Genomic DNA, 19,801 nt, shown 5'->3' on the forward strand with positions numbered 1-19,801 from the left:
CAGGCTCCGGGCTCTGAGCTGTCAGCACAGAGCCTGATGCGGGGCTCGAACCCACGAACTGTGAGATCATGACCCGAGCCGAAGTCGGACGCTCAACCAACTGAGCCACCCAGGCACCCCTGACCTGCTTTTAAAAAGTTGTCTTTTCCTGGGGCTCCTGGGTGGCTCAGTCGGTGAAGCATCTGACTTTGGCTCAGGTCATGATCTCACAGTTCGTGGGCTCCAGCCCCGCATCAGTCTCTGTGCTGACAGCTCAGAGCCCGGAACCTGCTTCGGATTCTGTGTCTCCCTCTCTCTCTGCCCCTCCCCCACTCACACTCTGTCTCTCTCTGTCTCCCAACAAAATTAAAAAAAAAAAAAAATTCTTTAAGTTGTCTTTTCCTGAGTTTCAGGTGAAGCAGACATACGTCATTCCCAAGTGACGTGTGAGGCAGTCTGACTGATACCCTTTAAATCACAGTGCATGATTCTCTAGGCCTTGGTGACGAGTCCTTCCTAGCTCTAAAGTCTCTGAGGATGATGCATTTAGAACCCCTCTCTGCCATACACCCGAAGTAATGATCTTGTAGTAAAGTTAACCATGCAAAAACCATAACCATCCTACTGCATAAGGCAGCAACAATGAAGGAATTCTTTTCTTTTTAATTTTTTTTTTCAACGTTTATTTATTTTTGGGACAGAGAGAGACAGAGCATGAACGGGGGAGGGGCAGAGAGGGAGACACAGAATCGGAAGCAGGCTCCGGGCTGCGAGCCATCAGCCCAGAGCCCGACGCGGGGCTCAAACTCCCGGACCGCGAGATCGCGACCTGGCTGAAGTCGGACGCTTAACCGACTGCGCCACCCAGGCGCCCCAAAAATGAGGGAATTCTGCCCAGATGAGGCAATGAGGGAATATCCCAGCTCATTAGCAAGGGAAAAACCCAAATAGACTGATGATTCTGGCCTGGATGGGCTTTCTTTGTCTGTTATTTGTCGGATTCCAGGCTACCTGTTTTCCCCTATTATTTCAATTATTTCTCCTTTGATTCTTCAGACCTTCAGTTACAATTCTGGTTACTTCAACATGTGTTAACCTCCAGTCTAAGGTCAACTGTTGAATTTAGCCCTTTTGGTCTATGAAAAACGAAAGTCCTTTCTTGATGGACCCCAAATACACACCTTTTGTGTAAAACACACACACACACTTTTTGTGTAAAAACAAAACCAAAAAACTGGTCTCCTAAGAGCCTCACGTCCCATCAAACAGACCAGAGGCTTCCTGAACTCCTACTCTTACTCTCAGTCTGCGGCCTTCATAAGACACCCAGTTAGGGCAACTGCCACCCTAAGACAGGCCTCCTGTCCACAGTTTTAAAAATACTAGTCTCGGGGGTGCCTGGGTGGCTCAGTCGGTTAGGTGTCCGACTTGGGCTCAGGTCATGATCTCACGGTTTGTGGGTTCGAGCCCCGTGTCGGGCTCCGTGCTGACGGCTCAGGGCCCTGAGCCCGCTTCGGATTCTTTGTCTCCCTCTCTCTCTGCCCCTCCCCCGCTCGCACTCTGTCTCTGTATCACTCAAAAACAAATAAACGTTAAAAAAAAAATACTAGTCTCAATTGTGTGGTCGTTTTTACATTCCTAATCCATCTTGTGGGGAGGAGGAAAGTTGTGTTGTTTTTGTTTTTGTTTTTAATTTTCACTCCCTTGTAAAAGAATAGAAGGGAGAGTCTTTGGGTCCATCCATCCTCACCAGAATTTTCAGCTATAATGTCATGGCACAGAGTTTAATCCAGAGAAGGCATTGTTGCCTGACTGACAACTGATCAAAGCCACGAGGAAAGCAGATAAGAGCGTGTTCAATTTCTTCTTTTCTTCTTTATTAAGCCATAATATTGTATTATGCCAAAAAATATTGTATTATACAAATGAGTATTAAAGGAAAATTAATTTTCAGAGACACAAATAATTCGTGCCTCAAAATTTTATACTTAAAGATCTTAAACAGCCAATTCTAACTGTCGTTTGTGGACTTCTGCATGAGGTTCGGGTTTGTTTCATAAATTTCAGGGGCACCTGGGTGGCTCAGTCAGTTGAGCGTCCGACTTCAGCTCAGGTCACGATCTCGCGGTCCGTGAGTTCGAGCCCCGCGTCGGGCTCTGGGCTGATGGCTCAGAGCCTGGGGCCTGCTTCCGATTCTGTGTCTCCCTCTCTCTCTGCCCCTCCCCCGTTCATGCTCTGTCTCTCTGTCTCAAAAATAAATAAAACGTTAAAAAAAAATTTTTTTTTTAAATTTCAAACTCACCTTATCGTACCTTGTACTGATGACATTCGTGCTGACCCACAAGATTCAATAAATCTCAATTGGAAGAGAGGAGAAAATCTGAATTGCCTTTTCATGACAATTAAATATTAGCTACTAGATGACTGAATTTCCATGACACAACAGCCCTTTCCTCGCCCTTTTCTGGGGCTGAGGTCCTGATGTGGAATAAGTCAAGTCAGCCAAAACTGAGTTTTAAACATGATTTATTACAAGTAGATAGTAGACACTGAGTATGATAAGGTAAGTGGAACTTCAAACAGTAAAGGGGAAACAAAAAATCAAGGGTATGCCCAACAATAAATTTCACAATCAGAACCGTATCGCCAGGCAATCATCAGGAGGGGGGAGAGGGGACTCACTAGGGAATAGCGCAAGATAGGAGCATTCTTCTCGTGTTGTTATCCATAGTTGGTATTCAAGGGAGAGGACCCCCACAGATTCAGACCACACCGAATGGCCAGCACAATGTAATGTTCAAACACTCCTGCCAGCCAAGTACCCCAACAATCAAGTTCTATTTAAATCACACTCCCAGGTCTTTTTTCAGTCATAGTGAAATCGTAGGAGTATTGAGAGGAACAGAAAGCAAATGGATTGGTCATAGCCCTTGAAGAAGCTGGTGGTGTATGTATGGATTAGTCCATACTGGGGGGACTATTTTCCTGCATTGTCTTCTTTATCCAGTCAATGTAGTTCTTTACTCGTGTGTAGATTCCATAGGTTCCACACTGAGGGCCCCAGGACACCAGACCAGCTACATAGAATTTGGGGGTCTCTACACTGGGGATCTGTACAGCAAAAGCTCCGCCACTGTCCCCTTCACAGCTATCAACACCCTTCTGTCCTCCAGCACAGATCATGTTATTAGTGAAAACGAAGGCATTTATATCCAGTTTAAGATTTTCCCCTTTCACCTCCCGGCACCTTTCTAAGGGAGCAACGGGTAACTTTGCCCCTCTGAGCTGGCGCACATGATCTTTTTTCTCTGTTCGGCCCCAGCCTGAGATCAGTCCCAGGTCTCCCACCAAGGGATTGTATTCTGAGGAGGTACCTGGCAGGCAGATAGGGGAGACAGTGGGTCCCATTTTCACGGGCTCTTTCAGCTGCACAAGTGCAATGTCATTGTCAAAATTCTTCCGTGACTCTGGGTCATCCAACAATTTCCAACCCGGATGAATAATCACACGCTCAGCAGTAAGCATCTTGGTTTTTGTCAGATCTGAGCGGAGTACTGAGGTGGACCCAACGTACATTCCTGGGTTATGGTTTCTCTCCACGACATGGGCGGCTGTCAGCACCCAGTACTCATCGATGAGAGCCCCACCAGCCCGTGGGTCTGAAAAGAAGACTTGCCAGGGGAAATTTTGAATATCTGCAACAGATCCTCCAAATATCCTCTGTCTTCCTACAAAGGGCTTACTGGGAACACCACAGACTAGGAAAGAACAAGAACAAGGTGGAGAGGGAATAAGAAATAAATTATTGGCCTCCTACAGATCCTCCAACTACTCAAAAACTTGCCGGGCTTCACAATTCTCTAGCACAATAGGGCCAACCCTCCATTTGGTCAACCATCTGAGTATCTGACTCATCCTGAATGTAATCACCAAACATCTCCCTTTTCCAAAGCCGGGCAGGCTCATGGGAGAGAGTCTGGTGTGTGAACTGAGGAGTCCAAATGAACTAGTGCCTCACACTATGAAAACAGCCCTCTAGAGGTACACTTCATCCTAGGTTCAGCACATGGGGACAGCGGCCCAACTGGAGGCAGTGCTGGGAAATTCTTTCCTCATACAGATGATGGAGGAGGCAGGCGTTCTACCTCCTTCTGACGCCCAGACCAAATGCTTATCGCCTTCTGTACCGAAGTCCTAACCGCAGCCGAGGCCCTCCTAGTAATCCATGGAGGTAGGGCAAAGAGAGGGTTCTCTTCTTTCATCGCTCATTTCAATTCCCCATTGATTCCAGGCCTGAATATTTTGCCATTACCGAATGCAACTACCACTGAATTTTATTCCAGACCAAGTCAGTTTACCTAAATCCCTCAGTAGTCAGCCTGAGTGGACTCTGAGTTGAGCATAATATCAGGCTTTGGACTCAGACAGACCTGGGTTCAAAGTCTACTGCTGCCTGTTACTAACTCTGCGACCTTGTATTCAGTTCACTCATCTCTGAAACGGAACTAGTAACACCTCAAAGGGTTGTTGCAAGGACTGGAATGAGATAATAAATGCGATTAATTAGCTCAGTCCCTAGCTCTCAATAACACTGTTGTTACTACAGGATCACCAGTATTAATCTGGCTTTGCCTGAAAGCCTTCTTCTATTCAACTCTGATCTGTCTGCAACTCTTCCTTTCTTTTATTCCTCTATATCTTGTTGCCATATAGACTTTTACATAATAACTGAGCTATTCAGCTGGTCTTGTTTCTGCATGCGGAATCCTCACTCTCAATTTTCGGGCCCTGTTTTTAGCAATTCTTTATCCCTTTATTGCATCTCCTTTACCGAACTTAACTGGCCCTCCCTCTGCCACCAACTGTCACTGGCTGATTTTCTATTTCCTGTCAGTTGGCCTGAGTCAGGGCGGTGGAGGAATTCCCCAAGGCCCTGGCGGGCCCACAGCCCAGTGTTATCTCCACCTCCCTGGGCTAGACCCAGAGTGTTAAGTCCTTTCCCAAAAAGACTGCAGCTGCTTTCAGAGAGTGGGCCCCCTCACCTCCACCTATGTCTGTGGTCTCTCCCCAACCCTGAGCCCTGATTACCTGGAACACATTTTGGCAGCTCGGTGCCCAGCAACTCATTCACCCAGCTCCCGTTGCCAGCACAGCGATACTCCCCTGGAATAGCACAAAGGACACAAGACACACTCACCACCACATCTTCTCTCTTCCATCCCCCCCCCCCTTTCATTCAGAGCCTCCACAACTCTGGCGTTTGAGGAGGGAATCGAATCAAATCAACTAGAACAGAATGTTGAGAACACCCTCGAAACAATCCTTCTGTCCTCTATTCGGCCAAAGGAGGGAAAGGAAGAGTCCCCAAAGCAGAAAGAGGATTACGGTAGAGATTGGAAAAATGCTTCCAGTGGGAAAATAAATTCAATTAAAAGCAACAAAGTGGTACATATTATGTCTTAACCCATCTTTCATCTAGTACTGCCAAGTCCCCTCCATCAAGAAAGCCAGGCATTTGGGGGCGCCTGGTGGCTCAGTCAGTTGAGCATCTGACTCTTGATTTGGGCTCAGGTCATGATCTCACAGTTCATGAGTGTGAGCCCCTCATCAGGCTCTGCACTGACAATGCAGAGCCTGCTTCAAATTCTCTCTCTCCCTTTCTCTCTCTCTGCCCCTCCCCTGCTTGCGCTCTCCTTCCCTCAAAATAAATAAATACATAAACATTAAATATATATATATTTACATATATGTAAGTATACGTATACGTATGTATATGTATACATATACATATGTATACATATACATATGTATACGTATACATATGTATACGTATACGTATACGTATACATATGTACATGTATACATGTACATATGTATATGTATACATATACATGTGTGTATATATATATAATATATGTGTGTGTGTGTGTGTGTATATATATATATATTTTTTTTTTTTTTTAAGCAATCATTTGGTATGGTGACTTGACACTGGAAGCATTATTCCCGTAGGTTCTACATTAAATAATTGGCCAAAAGCTGGATAACCACATGAATATGGATATCATAGGGGGAATTCTGGCCACAGTTGTGAAACCGAGCTAGGTGACCTCTTTGATTCTCTACGGATGATCCTATATCCCATAGGAAAACTGCATCTCTAGACCAAGCCAAGAGAATAAATAAAGTCCATCCCATCTCCTTCATTTCTCTCCAACTTCTCTCCAAGCCAGAAAGAGTGCACTATTCACTCTCCAACTCTCACTCTTTCTCCTCTTTTCCCTAGTCAAAGAAACCTACCACTTTCTTCATTTTCCATGTAGTAATATGGCTCCTCACAAGTATAGCGAATGACAGAACCAAATAAAGTGTCTTCTGGATCTTCCACTGTACCATGCTGAATGGGTTCAGGAATTCCACAGTCCACAGCTATCAGAGGAAGGCAGGAGAGTGATGGTCAGGGAAGCCACTTCCTTCCAGAAGGAGTCATTGGAGCCAGTTCCATCCTCCAGGCCATGCTCCTCACTCCTTCCCCACCCGCACGTCCATAAGGACACCTGGGCTGAATCTCCCCAGGTCACTGAGTCCTGCCAAATCAGATAGCCCCTTGAAAGCTATAAGGAGTAGTAGCTTCTCAGTGGTTGGTGGAGGCCCCTGCAGAAGCCAGGAATGGACCTCTTTGATGCTACTAAGTCTACCAACCCCACAGACTCTTTCTTTGAAAGAAGCCTGCTAATCTGGCCAGTCTAGGACCAGAACTGGGCTGCCAATTAATTGGCTGGCTTCTCTTCAAAAAATCCAACCCACTCTCTCACAAGCCTAAGAGGAAAACATGAATTTGAATCTTGATGAACCCATCTTTCAATTCCCTTAGAAAGGAAAAAAAAAAAAAAAAAAGTCCCATTTTAAAGAGATACATACGTTGACATTTCAGTTTGGAATTACTCCACTTTCCATCACTTTGACAAGTAGAATAGAAAGATCTCGAGCCAACACTTCCCTGGAGAATAATACACATCACCATTAATTTATAAGGAGAGATATGAGAGGCCAAAATCAAGAATGGAATCTATCTCTGGCCTTGGATCAATGAGGAGTCCTGACCATAAGAAGTTTGGGGACATCTTATCTTAGCAGAATGACCCAAAGCACCCAGGAGTGGAGGCTAAAAGACAACTTTGTCCCAGCATATCAGAATCCCTTCCTCAAGAAGACTGAAAGCAGAAGGAGAATGTCAATCTGGCCAAGGAGCTCCATGACTTACAAGGAGGGACTAAAGATCCTGCAGTATTCTGTTTATGGAAAAGGGGTTATACCTTGCTCAAACAAGGACATTCAGTAAACCATTAGATAATTCCAGTATGCTCATCCTGACTTAGAGATTAGGGAGAAGCCCCTAAATTTGTACTTTACCTGTACGACTTCAAACCCTTCCAGGCAGGTTATCCTCACCACATCTTTGAACACATATTTTGCTTTCTCAGGCTCCCAAACAGAATTGTCAGTGACGTCTTTGGGACAAGGGATTGCTTGGAAAGAACAGGGGGAATCAAATTACCAAATAGTTGGAGAATCTCTATTCTATTTACATCACCTTCACACTTTCTAAAATCATTCGGTCATCCTTAGTTCTGATGCTTAACATTCCAATGCAGATGTCTAAAACAATATGGCCTTACCTACTCCAGAAAGAGTCATTAAGGCAGTTTCATCCTCCCAGCTGTGTTAGTACATACTAACAAACCACCCCAAGTTGTACATACTAACCACTCCACGTCACCTGCACCCGCAAGCCCAGTTGAAGGATTCCTAGAGGTCAAGGCATTTCTAATGACCACTGACAGGTTTAGATCCTGCTGAAGAAGTGACGTATCTCAGGTGAACTATCCATACAACAATCTACCTTTTTGGATTTTACATTGTCCGGGGACTTCGGTAGCACCAAAGACCAACTTATAGGTTACTCACGATCTCCATGGTAACGAAGTTTCCAGCCCCTTTTTTGCTCTGTTTGGTCAGTTTGGAAGATGATATTAAGAGCATTGCTCCTGGTTTCAATATTTAGTGGCCCAGGGAATCCATTACCACAGTAAGGACCAAATTGCTTGTCTCTTGCAACAAACTGAAAAGAAACAAAATGGTGAAATCCGAAGAGAGAAAGAACTAAAAGATACAGGTAGGTAAAATGGAGGGGACAAAAGTAAAGAACGTAATAAAAGTAACATAAAATAAGAAGGAGAAGAAGAAAAGAAGGGGCAGAAGGAAAGACAATTTGTCTTTGGGGAGAAATTGATCTGTGTGAGTTGGGAGGAAAACTAATCATTCATCACTCACAACTAAACTGTCAGGGCAATGGCCCCCTGAATCAGCTGGTTCCACATCAAAATCTTCTCTCCGCACAGTCACGACCACTTGGTATCCCTCCTCCAAGAGGACCTGATATTCACACCTTGAATTCTCTGGGTATGGATTGGGATAATTGGGACTTGTGATCTCCCCAATCAGTGCCGTGAATACATCCCCACTGCAGTTGACTATGGGAGAAAAAGAGAAAAGGGCAATCAAATATAGGGTCAAGCAAAGGAGTTCCTGCTCCATTCTGTGACTCTTCTCGTGAACTAACCATCCCTAACTGGAGCCCCCATGCCACAATTACATACCCCATGCAAATCAGTAGAGATACCCAATGCCTACTCAGTTTCCATCACATTGCATATGATAAAGCCTTTCATGGTTATGAACAGCCCCAGGTAGACTCTTTACAGGCATCTATTTCTCCTCTCCAATTCACTAACTTGACCCTGTAGGCTTGTCTTCCTCCACTCTTGGGGCTCCTCCACAGCTTATGGGTAACTAAAGATAGGTGCCAAAGCAAGGCTGAGGCTAGTCAAAATTAGAAAGGCTGGGGCGCCTGGGTGGCTCAGTCGGTTAAGCGTCCGACTTCAGCTCAGGTCACGATCTCGCGGTCCGTGAGTTCGAGCCCCGCGTCGGGCTCTGGGCTGATGGCTCAGAGCCTGGAGCCTGCTTCCGATTCTGTGTCTCCCTCTCTCTCTGTCCCTCCCCCGTTCATGCTCTGTCTCTCTCTGTCCCAAAAATAAATAAACGTTAAAAAAAAAAAATTTAGAAAGGCCAACAAAGATCTAACTGAAGCCTCAAACCATTCCAAACCCCAGGGAACACGCACCCCTCTTGATGCCAAGCTCACCTCCACAATTCTTCATGTCATCATGGAGGAAGTATTCTGGGGGGCAGGAGCAGTAATAACCACCCATGAAGTTGTTGCAGAAGTGGCTACAAGGGGCATTGGCAAAGTCTGTGCACTCGTTTACATCTAGAAAAAGCAGAGAAAGATTGAGGTCAAGGACAGAGACTTAGAAGGAAGAATGAGTTTAAACCCAACCCTACAAGGGTAAGAAACGGTAGGAACGGCCTGTTACTTAAATAAATGAGTGAATCACCTTTCAGGATGGTATTATTCTGTGTTACTCTCCTGAAATATGATTCGAGAGTTGTGCCCTGCCATTGCACAGCTATAAGGGAGCTCTCAATGCCAGAGACCGTTGGCCTTTCTCACAGAGCATTTCGGCTCCAGAGACAACACTCTATAGGCTCAACATGATGAAATGTCTACTTCAGGGAGGAGCAATTAGTACACTTATCACTTTATAGGATTTGGGCACTTGCGTTAAATCTAAACAACAGTTCAGCCTCATGAGATGTTCTAACTTCACTTTAACCTGGAGTTAGGTACAGAAGCACCCAGAATTTGAAGGTTTGTTTGCCATCGGATGGGTTTGAATACCACGCATTCTTCGTGTGATTCTTGGCAAGTTACTTAACTTTCCTAGTCTTCTCTTTCCTTATCTTTAAGTGGAGATCATAATACCCACCTTGAAGAGTTGAGGTGAAGCTTAAGTTAATATAGGTAAAATTCCTGGATTTTAAAATTCCTGGGTTTTAAAATCCCAGTTTATAGTGGTTCTCAATAAATCACTATTTATTACCTATTTTTACCATTATCATCATCACCCCTAAGATACCACGCGTTTGAATTTCACAAAGGCAATTCCTGGAAAGACAGACCGAAATCAAGTCAACACCTCTTAAGAGTTACAAACAGGGGGACGCCTGGGTGGCTCAGTCGGTTAAGCGTCCGACTTCAGCTCAGGTCACGATCTCGCGGTCCGTGAGTTCGAGCCCCGCGTCGGGCTCTGGGCTGATGGCTCAGAGCCTGGACCATGCTTCCGATTCTGTGTCTCCCTCTCTCTCTGACCCTCCCCCATTCATGCTCTGTCTCTCTCTGTCTCAAAAATAAATAAACGTTAAAAAAAAAAAAAAGGGTTACAAACAGGATCCTTATTTGCTGAATTGCTGTTTGTTCTGCTTCTAATCTTTTAGCTGGACCCATGAGGCACATAAAGAGGGGTGAGCCTTACCTACAGCGACATAGTAGGCAGCAAACCCAGTGAAACGTTCTTCATTGGAGAAGTCTGACTTAAAGATCACCTGGAGTTTATTGTACGGGATTTGGAACTCTTCCACGATGGGAGAGTTGGGACTCTTGCTGGTCCTCTGCCCACAGAGTTTCCCTTCTTCAAAGTCTCCTGACATTATCTAAGAGAAGAATCAAAAGGAAGCTGAGAAAGGGTAATATTTTGGCATGGAGGTCAGAAAAGGGGACAGAGGGAATAGAACATTCCACCACCACCCCCAGCCCTATCCTTTATGCGCTTATTATAATATACCTGCACTGAGTCATATGCGCAGTTCTCCGACAGCTCTATGTCCAGATGGGTGAAGTAGAGGTGGATCCCATACCCTTCAGGAACTTCTATATCCCAAGATTTCTCTACCTCATTGGGGTATGCCTGAGGATAGTTCGGGGACAGGATCTCCCCATACATAGTAGGCTCAGCATAAACGGATGCCAAAAGGGAAAACAGGAAGACGCACCTGAAAGACAAGACATACGGAGACGTGGGTGACCCAGGTACTGGCAGACTAGTGAAGTGCTCGAGCATTTGTCATGGGCAGAAGGGAGGAGAAAGGAAGAGGGCAAGAGCACATGGAGAATCTCGTTGGAATAAAGCAAAAAGGCCTAGGCTGAGCCAAAACCTGGGCTTCAGAGCCGAGCTGCCTTCTTGAGAAGATAAAGGGAATAGAGCCCATGTACGTACATCTCTGTAGACTCGTGATCACTTACCGCATCTCTGGCAATTTGTTCATCCCTGGTGAACGGCGGTACGCCTCTTGGTCCTGGCTCTCTGCACCTCTGGACTTTGGAGCAAAGGGGTGGCAGGCCCGGCTGTATTTGTCTAACAAACACAGGCACCTTCTTTGGTGGCGGGGTCACCTGGGGTTCAGTGTCACCTTCGTGACAATAACACACAAGCTAAACAAAGCCGCACACTGATCACCGCATGAGGCCTGTCCTCTCCCCGCCTCCCTGGTTCTACTTCAATTCATTTTCTAGACTAAAACTAGAGCTTATCCTTCTCCCGTTGCTTCTCAGGATCTTCTCCCAGTTTTTCTCCCAAAGAATAAGCACTTCCTCCCAATTTTCTTCCTTCCCTGTTGCCCTCCTTCACCCCTACCCCCCACCCCTGCCCCCTCTCTATCAGCCTCTCTCCTGCCCTCGCAAAACAATATCCCCGTTTCCACTCAGGCTTTCAGGCGTCTTTCCCCATCATGACTATCCATCTAGGACATTTCTCCCTCCTCTTTTGGCAAAGATCCCCCTTAGCACTTCACGCCAGCTCTCTTTACTATGTTTACTGTCACACATATTTCTCTTGGTGCTCCCGATGACCACTGATGGAGGAAAGAGCTTCTTTTACTAGGGGAAGGCAGTGACCTTGGGAGAAGTGGTCTGACACAGGGTTGGGTGGGAAATGAGAAGAAGGGCAGCTGAATGACCAGAAACACAAAAGGAAAGGAAAGGTATTCCCTCAATTTCCTATGTTAATTTTCCAGGGTTTGGGTTTGTTGTTTGTTTTGTTGTTGGTTTGTTTTTTCCCCCTTTACTAAAAAGAGATCTCTTTTCAAAGTTAAGAGGCTTGCCAAAAATGTTTCTAACCCTAAAAACAGTGGTAAGTAGTGGGGTGGCGGTGGGGGGAGGGGGGCAACCTAAGAGAAATAGGTTGCCTCTCTTCTGCCTTCTTTTATTCTGCTCCTTGCTGCACCCCCCCCCCCCATCTTTGCCCGCAACCTTCCTATGTGAAGTTTTCTGCCTTTCTTTTGTCTTCCATCAAAGCTCTGCTCTTCCGTTTTTAAGGTTTTTACCTTCAGCAGCTGATGGGAGCAAGTGGGTCAGTCCCCTCTCTCGTGCCAGCGGGCATGCTGGGCGACCCTGCCGACTCCCAGGGAGAGCAGCTCAGGGCCTGGACGCTCCCTCTGCAGGAACCTCTGCCGGCCTCCCTGTCCTGGTTCTGTTCATATGATTCTCTACCCCAGTGTGCATGTCTGAAATTCCCTGATCTAAACAAACGGGGGGCTGGGAGACCGGGACATAGGGAAAGGGTAACTCAGCCTTGATCTTGGAGCTCCCTCTGCTTTTGAAACAAGAACTGCATACTCCGGTCAGGACTGAGGTCCCTGCAATCTGGGGCTCCAGGGGGAGAAAGGAGGAGAGGGAAATTCCACCGATTGCCCAACGTTCTTTTTCAGCCAAAGGGTGTGTTAACAGAGTTTTCACAGAAGTCAGGTGACTTGTAGGAAAAGGAGGGGATTAATATGGTGGGGGAAAAGCCAAACCCAGAAGTTCCAACCCTCCAACTGTGTATGAATCACGACTGAAGGGAGAGTACTTACCAAAAATGCCTCTCATCGCTGCCCTTAAAGCAAATTTAATGGTTAGATAATGACTTAGACCTAGACCCGAGCTGGTGTGGGATGATGCTCTTCCTCTTCCTAAAATCCCCTCCAAGCATCAAATATCCACCAATCAAGCCCCAGTTCAGATACAGTCCAGTCTCATCCATAACCCTTGGGTCCCGACGGGTTTCAAAATTCAGAATTTTACAGATTTTAGAAAGGCAGTGCAGGACATGGACCCAATGTTAGGTAACACCTTCTCCCCCCCTCCCCTCGAAGGGCTGGGACAATGCTCCATTATCAAACATTAATATTTCTGCAGCTAAACATATTGACCTTCACAGTAAACGGAATAACTAAAATTATATAATTTGGCTATAATTAAATATGATATTTATACATTCCTTATAGTTATAAATTACCTTACATCGGTTCAGGTCAGGTGTTGCCACCAAAGAGGTTTTGGTGTCAAACTTGAAAACAAGCAAACAAACAAACAACAACAACACACACACACACATACACACACACACACACACACACAAACACAAAAAGGCTTTTGGAATTCAAAGTTGCAGCTAAGGGACCAAGGGACGGCGGGCTGTACGATTCCTCCACAAAGTCTTCCCTGATCTCTCACCTCCTCTTTGTGTCCCTTTTTACTTCCTACCCCTATTTGGTGACTGCATTCCAGTGAAGCTACACCTTATCGAAGGAAGATGCTCCCTTCTTTTACACACCACTAGGAATAAACACTTGCCAGTTAAACTGTGATATATCATTGATTATAAGATGAATCTTGATTTCAGGAGCATTCAAATGTTGGGGGAAACCACGTGCCTTGAAATCGATTGCACTGGGCCTGGAATCAAAGGACGGGTCCGGGACCGATTCATTACCTAACTTCTCAGCTTCTTCAAGTATAAAACAGAGAGAGATAACATCAATTCTGCCTACCTTACATGGCTGTCAGAAGACTCTAATGAAACAGTGAAAGAGGGGGGCCTGGGTGGCTCAGTCGGTTAAGCGTCCAACTTCAGCTCAGGTCATGATCTCATGGTCATGATCTGTGCTGATGGCTCAGAGCCCGAAGCCTGCTTCACAGCATGCATCAGCACACGGCGAGAAAAAGAGAGCATCTTACCAAATTGTCCAGGATTCCTTCCCCTTTTCCTTCTGAATTCAACACTCACCAGAAAAGTTAGTGACTCTCTCCTACTCTTCCGTGTTTTGACTTCTCCTTTTCAATTTTGCCATCCAACTAGATTATTTTATTTTCCCCTCGAAATCTCAAGACACATGTGAGGACATCTCTGGGCCCTGCTACCTTCCCTGGGTCAGCAAGAGGTCAAGCCAAGGGCTCTTACAGTGACAGGGGACATGTTACATAATCTTCTCAGTATCTTGGGGAGTCATAAAAATGATGGTGCTTATCGCCATCCTCAGGGCCATCTGAACCCAGGTGACAATGCTGATATACAAACCACAAATTTAGAACCTTCCGTGTTAGTATTAAATGTAACTAACACACATGGGTATAAACATGAAAAGGACATTTTATCTTGATTGATTGATTGATTGATTCAAGTGGAGTTTTTTAAGTTTATTTATTTTTGAGAAAGAGAGAGGGAGGGAGGGGCAGAGAGAGAGAGGGAGACAGAGAATTCGAGAGAGGCTCCACACAGTCAGTACAGAGCCCAACATGGGGCTTAATCTCGCTAACCATGAGATCGTGACCTGGGCCGAAATCAAGACTCAAATGCTTCATCGACTGAGCTACACAAGCACCACAAACATGAGAAGTACATTTTAGGATATGAGCGCTAGTGCTACTCAGAATCCTAACTACCATATTCACAATGTTAGGGTCTCTGAGGGGCTGAATAATACCATCCCTCTTTCCATTCCAAGTTCTAGAGAGATGGAGAAATAAAACAAAAGCAGCAAACGGAGCCCAAAGTAATATCTCTAATAGCAATAAATGCCAAGATCGAGCAAGTAGCCTAGCTTAAAAGCCAAATAGTGGCTAACTGACTGCCAGAGTTAGAATTATCCTTCTAGGGGAGCCTGGGTGGCTCAGTCAGTTAAGCATCTGACTCTTGGTTTTGGCTCACGTCGTGATCTCACGGTTGGTGGATTCAAGTTCCACACTGGGCTGTGCGCTGACAGTGTGGAACCCACCTGGGATTCTCTCTCTCTCTCTGCCCCTCCCTCCCCCCAAAATAAATAAACTATAAAAAAAAAAAAATTACCCTTCTAGACACAGACAATGCTAGTCCAGGGAAGGCCTTCTCAAATAGAGGATACATGCTCCCCTTGGACAGCTAACTCCCAAGAGGAAGAAGGGCCAAGGTAAGGACATGCCCACGTATTCTTTCTGCCTTTACCAGGTAGATAAATCACTCTATCTCCCCAGGGCTGTGAGTGATGGAATGGAGTGGCCACAAGAGTCATATCATGGAGCTCTCTCCATCGGGAAAGATCTATCAGAGGTAGTACAAATATTTCTCCCCAACACTCCCAAGGCTTTTCTTCTTTAACCTGTTAGATTTGACAATTAAGCATACAATGAGCTAGGCAGACTACCTGGGAGAAAGGCTCAGCAATCTAATGAGGGCTCCATTCGGCCAAGGCCAACCACTGCTCCCCTTTTGTGTCCTCCAGCACCACTGGCCCCAGAAGCCCCCCCAAATGATTCTGAACAATCCATTAACATTAAGTATATTCCGCACCCAAGGTTGGAAATTCACCTATTCCATTCCCATCCCAGATTACACCCAGCCTTGTCAGCCAAGACAGCTATCAGAGCTCTGCAATGGGATTAAATGACGGTATTAAGAAATTCCAACAATAGAAATTCTTGTCCTGACAGCCCGCGCGCCGTACGCCTCTCTACTCGAGGCCCCGCTCTGGGTGTAGACCTCTGCGTGCCTGCTGGCCTGTGGGGAGCTCAGGGCCTGGGTTCCCTGCGGGACAAGTGCTGACAGGAGAACGTGGCGTTGCTCCGAGGCACAACCGTCCGGGACTACGCCCAGATGAACGAGCTGCCTCCGCACCTCGGGCCCCAGGCCTGTGGTGCTCCGCTTCTCTTGCAAGCAGATCGTGCATCAGGAGAATGCCAAGAACAAAGAGATCCGAAATTCCCTGAGTACTTCCCACGCCGTAGCTGGTTCGAGCCCAACTTCACGCTGAGAAGTGCCAGGGGAACAGCGCGCAGGCGCACCCCTTCTTCACCTTCCTGCGGTAGGCTCTGCCTGCCCCTAGTGACGACGCCACTGCGCGCACGACCCACCCCAAGTTCATCATCTGGTCTCCAGTGTCCCCACCGACGTCACCTGGAACTTCGAGAAGTTCCTGGTAGGCCCAGATGGTGTGCCTATGCGCAGGGACAGCTGCTGCTTTCTAACCATCCACATGAAGCCTGACATCGAAGCCCTGCTGTGCCTAGGGCGCCCCCCTACCCCTGCTGCTTGGCAGTCCCAGCGCAGCCCTCTGGGGATTTCATCAAGGATGGTGTTTTCTCGAAATCTGCGTGGAGGAACACCTGATGTCCAGGAAAATCTCCTGAGATGGGCGCTTCTTGTCCATCCCAGCATCTGCTCTCCAAACCAAGGCTCCTCACTAGTATAGTGTCGGGTGTCATCAGAGAGGAAAGAAGAAAGAAAGAAAGAAGAAAGAAAGAAAGAAGAGAAAGGAAGGAAAAGAGAAAGAAAGAAAGAAAGAAAGAAAGAAGAAGGAAGAAAGAAAGAAAGAAAGAAAGAAGAGAAAAGAAGGAAGAGAGAAAGAAAGAAAGAAAGAAAGAAAGAAAGAAAGAAAGAAAGGAAGGAAAGGAAAGGAAAGGAGGAAGGAATTCCAATAATAAAATGCCAACAATAAAGAGGTGTTGCCAATATGAACAACTATTTTAAAACTTCTCATTATCAAACTCCAAAATCAAAGTCCAAATCTCATTGCAAAAGAAATCCCAAAGGCACTGAAGCCCAAAGTTCTTAAGTTAAACTCATGAAACCATCCGTCCCAATTTGTGTTCAGTTGAGTTTCAGCTATGGGGGTTTCCATACCTGAGCGGTGGTGTGGCTCCTTGAGTGGCTGCAGCCTGAGCCACAATGATTTAGTTCCTGCAAAATCCCAGAGACTGTGCAGATAGCTCTGAGGCACACCTTTCCTGAGCCCAGTTTTGGAAAGTCCAAAGAGTTCATGAGACACAAGAATGTCGTAACACTAGCCCCACCACCACAAAATTTCTAAAACAAGCCATCCCCAGACCCCAAAGAAGACATCCCAGGAAAAATTAAAATTATATTTCCAAAACCCAGTACTTCATGTTGCCAAAGACTGCAGAAGAAATTCAGTAGCATCTGAGGGAAAGAGAAAATCTTAGTTTTTGATCTCACCTTAATGCCCCTTGGTTTATGCCAACTGTTCAGAATCCATATCTTGTGAACTTAAACACCACTGAAAGACATCATCTAGGAAAAGGCTAATCTGGGCATTCTACATTTACCATATGGGGGTCCTTCTATATGACACATTTCCCTTCCATTTCCCGCCTTGGTCCCAAGCCTCTGGCACCCAGGGCTGCACTGATAGGTGAGCTTTGCCTACAATCCAGCCTCCACGATGTACAGGACAGATGGTTTCCAACATATGCCTCCGTGGCTTTTGCCGCTTTTATGGAATCTCTCAGAGCTGAAAAGCCTTCCCACTAAGGAAGGCTTTCTCTTCGTCCCCATGTTTGTTTCAGCTGCAAAAAAGACCCTCAGTAGATTGTTGAAACTGAGGTCCATTGTGAAGGTTCAGAAGCCTGTGCACTTTGGGAAGGACCAATACCTCTGCCAGATACCCTACTACCAGTTTCCTTCCACTTTTTAATGTCAATAATAGATTATGGTGACTTCACAAATTAGGGCACAGGCAATGCCAGAAAAGCCTACCTACCATAAAGATGTCATCTTGAGGGGGTGCCTGAGTGGCTTAGTCGGTTGAGCGTCTGGCTTTGGCTCAGGTCATGATCTCACAGTCTGTGGGTTCGAGCCCCGCATCGGGCTCTGTGCTGACAGCTCGGAGCCTGGAGCCTGCTTCGAATTCTGTGTCTCCCTCTGTCTCTGTTCCTCCCCCCCTCATGCTCTGTCTCTCTCTCTCTCTGTCTCCCTCAAAAAATAAATTAAAAACACATTTTTTAAAAAAAGATATCACCTTGAAACCCACTCAGTAATTTTTTGAGAATCTGCCGCTCTCAAGCCTGTGAACAAGCCGCTTGAATTCAAGATCAGCCTTTCCAATTTCTTCCTTGGCCCTGAATGTAGACAGGCATTTGCCAGTTGAGCACTCATTACCTTAGCCGGGCACTCACATATGAAAGCTACTCTCCCAGTGCTCTGTAGCACCCACAGAACTCAGCTTCCTTACGGGAGGTATTCCCGTAAGGAAACATCAGGAGTAATGGAAGAGGATCCCACTACTACTACATATAGGATGTCCGGATTATTGCAAAAATTCGAATATAAACAATGCTCGCCAAAATACCAGTTCGTTGTTCAATAAAACCAAATCAAGATCATTTTGTTGATGCACTTTTTTGACATGGAAAAAATCATTTTAAAAAAAGTGTAGCTATATCAGAATAAAGTGTAAGTGGGAGAGGGGGCTACAAGAAAGTAAACGTGGAAAAGAAGCAGTAATTTCTACAGTCTGCATGATTGTGTCCCCCCAAATTCACAAGTTAGAATCCTAACGCCCTATGTGCTAGTGTTAGAAGATGAGGTCTTTGGGGGTAGAGCCCTCAAGAATGGGATTAGTGCTCTTTTGAAAGAAACCCCAGAAAAAGACAGAGAGAAAGAGACAGAGAGACCCCAGAGAACTCCCTAGCCCTATGTGAGAACAACGAAATTTCTGCAACTCCGAAGATGGCCTTCACCCAACCATGCTGTCACCCTGACCTTGGACTTCCAGCGTCCAGATCTGTGAGAAGTAAATTTCTATTGTTTATAAGCCACCCAGTCTGTATTATTAAGTCCAAATTAAGAGTGTTAAATAACGAAAATCTACTTAAGTAATTTTAAAGAACTAATTGGGTTTTTTTAACTTCTTTCTAATGTTTATTTTATTTTTGGGGGGAGAGAGGGGGCAGGGAAGGGCAGCAAGAAAGGGAGAAACAGAATCCCAAGCAGCCTCTAGGCTCTGAGCTGTCAGCACAGACAGAGCCTGATGCCGGACTCAAACTCACAGACCTTGAGACCATGATCTGAGCCAAAGTCAGATGCATAACCAACTGAGCCATGCAGACACCCCTTAAAGACCTGACTGGTTTTATTAAACAAGTCATGAATCAGGCAACATCCCATCTAGCAAGTTGAGGGGAACTCCAAAGGGCTACAGAAAAAGAAAGGTTTTTAAAGATACAGAGGGAGGAGTACCTGTGTAGCTCGGTTGGTTAAGCCCAGACTTCAGATCAGGTCATGATCTCATTGTTTGCAAGTTCAAGCTCTGTGTCAGGCTCTAAGCCAACAGCTCGGAACCTGGAGCCCGCTGCAGATTCTGTGTCTCCTTCTCTCTGCGCTCCCATGCTCACGCTCTGTCTCTCAAAAATTAATAAATGTTAAAAAAAAAATTTAAATAAATAAAGGTAGAGAGGGAGTGGAAAAAAGGAAATTATTAGCAAAGAATCCATTGTTTTAGGCAAGGTCACCTCCTAAGGAGAGCAGAAGGGGTCCATCAGTGAATTTCCTAGTGCTTATCAGGAAATTCCCATGTTGACTGGCTAATGGTTACATTATGGGGAGGGGGGGAGGTCAAAACTGCAGTTAGGTTAGGTATTAAGCCTTGGTTTATTGGCTTGAGATCTTAGCCTAAGTGATGCCATTTTAAGCCTGTGGTTTACTTCCAGTGTCCAGAACCGTGAGAAGTAAATTTTTGTTATTTATAAGTCACTCAGTCTGTGGTATTTTGGTAGAGCAGTCCAAATGGACTAAAAGAGTAACAAAGTAAAGCCAATTTGGAGGGCTCCTCT

The 19,801-nt window shown here is 45.7% G+C and overlaps 1 protein-coding gene and 1 pseudogene across 2 annotated transcripts; one reads left to right on the top strand and one right to left on the bottom strand.

Moving 5' to 3' along the window:
* Nucleotides 1-2,488: 2,488 nt before the first annotated feature.
* On the bottom strand, nucleotides 2,489-12,428 carry C1S (complement C1s). Of its 2 annotated transcripts, none has more exons than XM_040463055.1 (12): nucleotides 12,262-12,428; nucleotides 11,183-11,294; nucleotides 10,725-10,932; nucleotides 10,416-10,593; nucleotides 9,185-9,310; nucleotides 8,314-8,513; nucleotides 7,948-8,101; nucleotides 7,393-7,508; nucleotides 6,901-6,979; nucleotides 6,280-6,408; nucleotides 5,068-5,142; nucleotides 2,489-3,737 (listed from the first exon to the last, which is right to left on the bottom strand). In XM_040463055.1, exons 2-12 carry the CDS (start codon nucleotides 11,203-11,205, stop codon nucleotides 2,938-2,940), a joined length of 2,088 nt encoding a protein of 695 aa, XP_040318989.1. In that variant the 5' UTR covers nucleotides 11,206-11,294; nucleotides 12,262-12,428; the 3' UTR covers nucleotides 2,489-2,937. The 2 variants fall into 2 exon arrangements, with proteins under 2 accessions (XP_040318989.1, XP_040318990.1); XM_040463056.1 differs by having other exon boundaries at nucleotides 11,183-11,349.
* A 3,189-nt stretch (nucleotides 12,429-15,617) lies between these two features.
* Nucleotides 15,618-16,479, top strand: LOC121021939 (glutathione peroxidase 1-like; annotated as a pseudogene).
* Nucleotides 16,480-19,801: the final 3,322 nt, after the last annotated feature.

This window comes from Herpailurus yagouaroundi, unplaced genomic scaffold, assembly GCF_014898765.1.
Source record: "Herpailurus yagouaroundi ecotype Mexico unplaced genomic scaffold, PumYag 355, whole genome shotgun sequence".
NCBI classification, from domain to species: Eukaryota; Metazoa; Chordata; class Mammalia; order Carnivora; family Felidae; genus Herpailurus; species Herpailurus yagouaroundi.

Coding starts and splice junctions, on each gene's coding strand:
- C1S (XM_040463055.1), bottom strand. CDS start 11,205: ATGAACAAATTGCCAGAGATGCG. Junction 8,102..8,313: donor ATTGCCCTGACAGTTTAGTT/GTGAGTGATGAA, acceptor GTTTCTTTTCAG/TTTGTTGCAAGAGACAAGCA. Junction 6,980..7,392: donor AAGGGTTTGAAGTCGTACAG/GTAAAGTACAAA, acceptor ATTATTCTCCAG/GGAAGTGTTGGCTCGAGATC.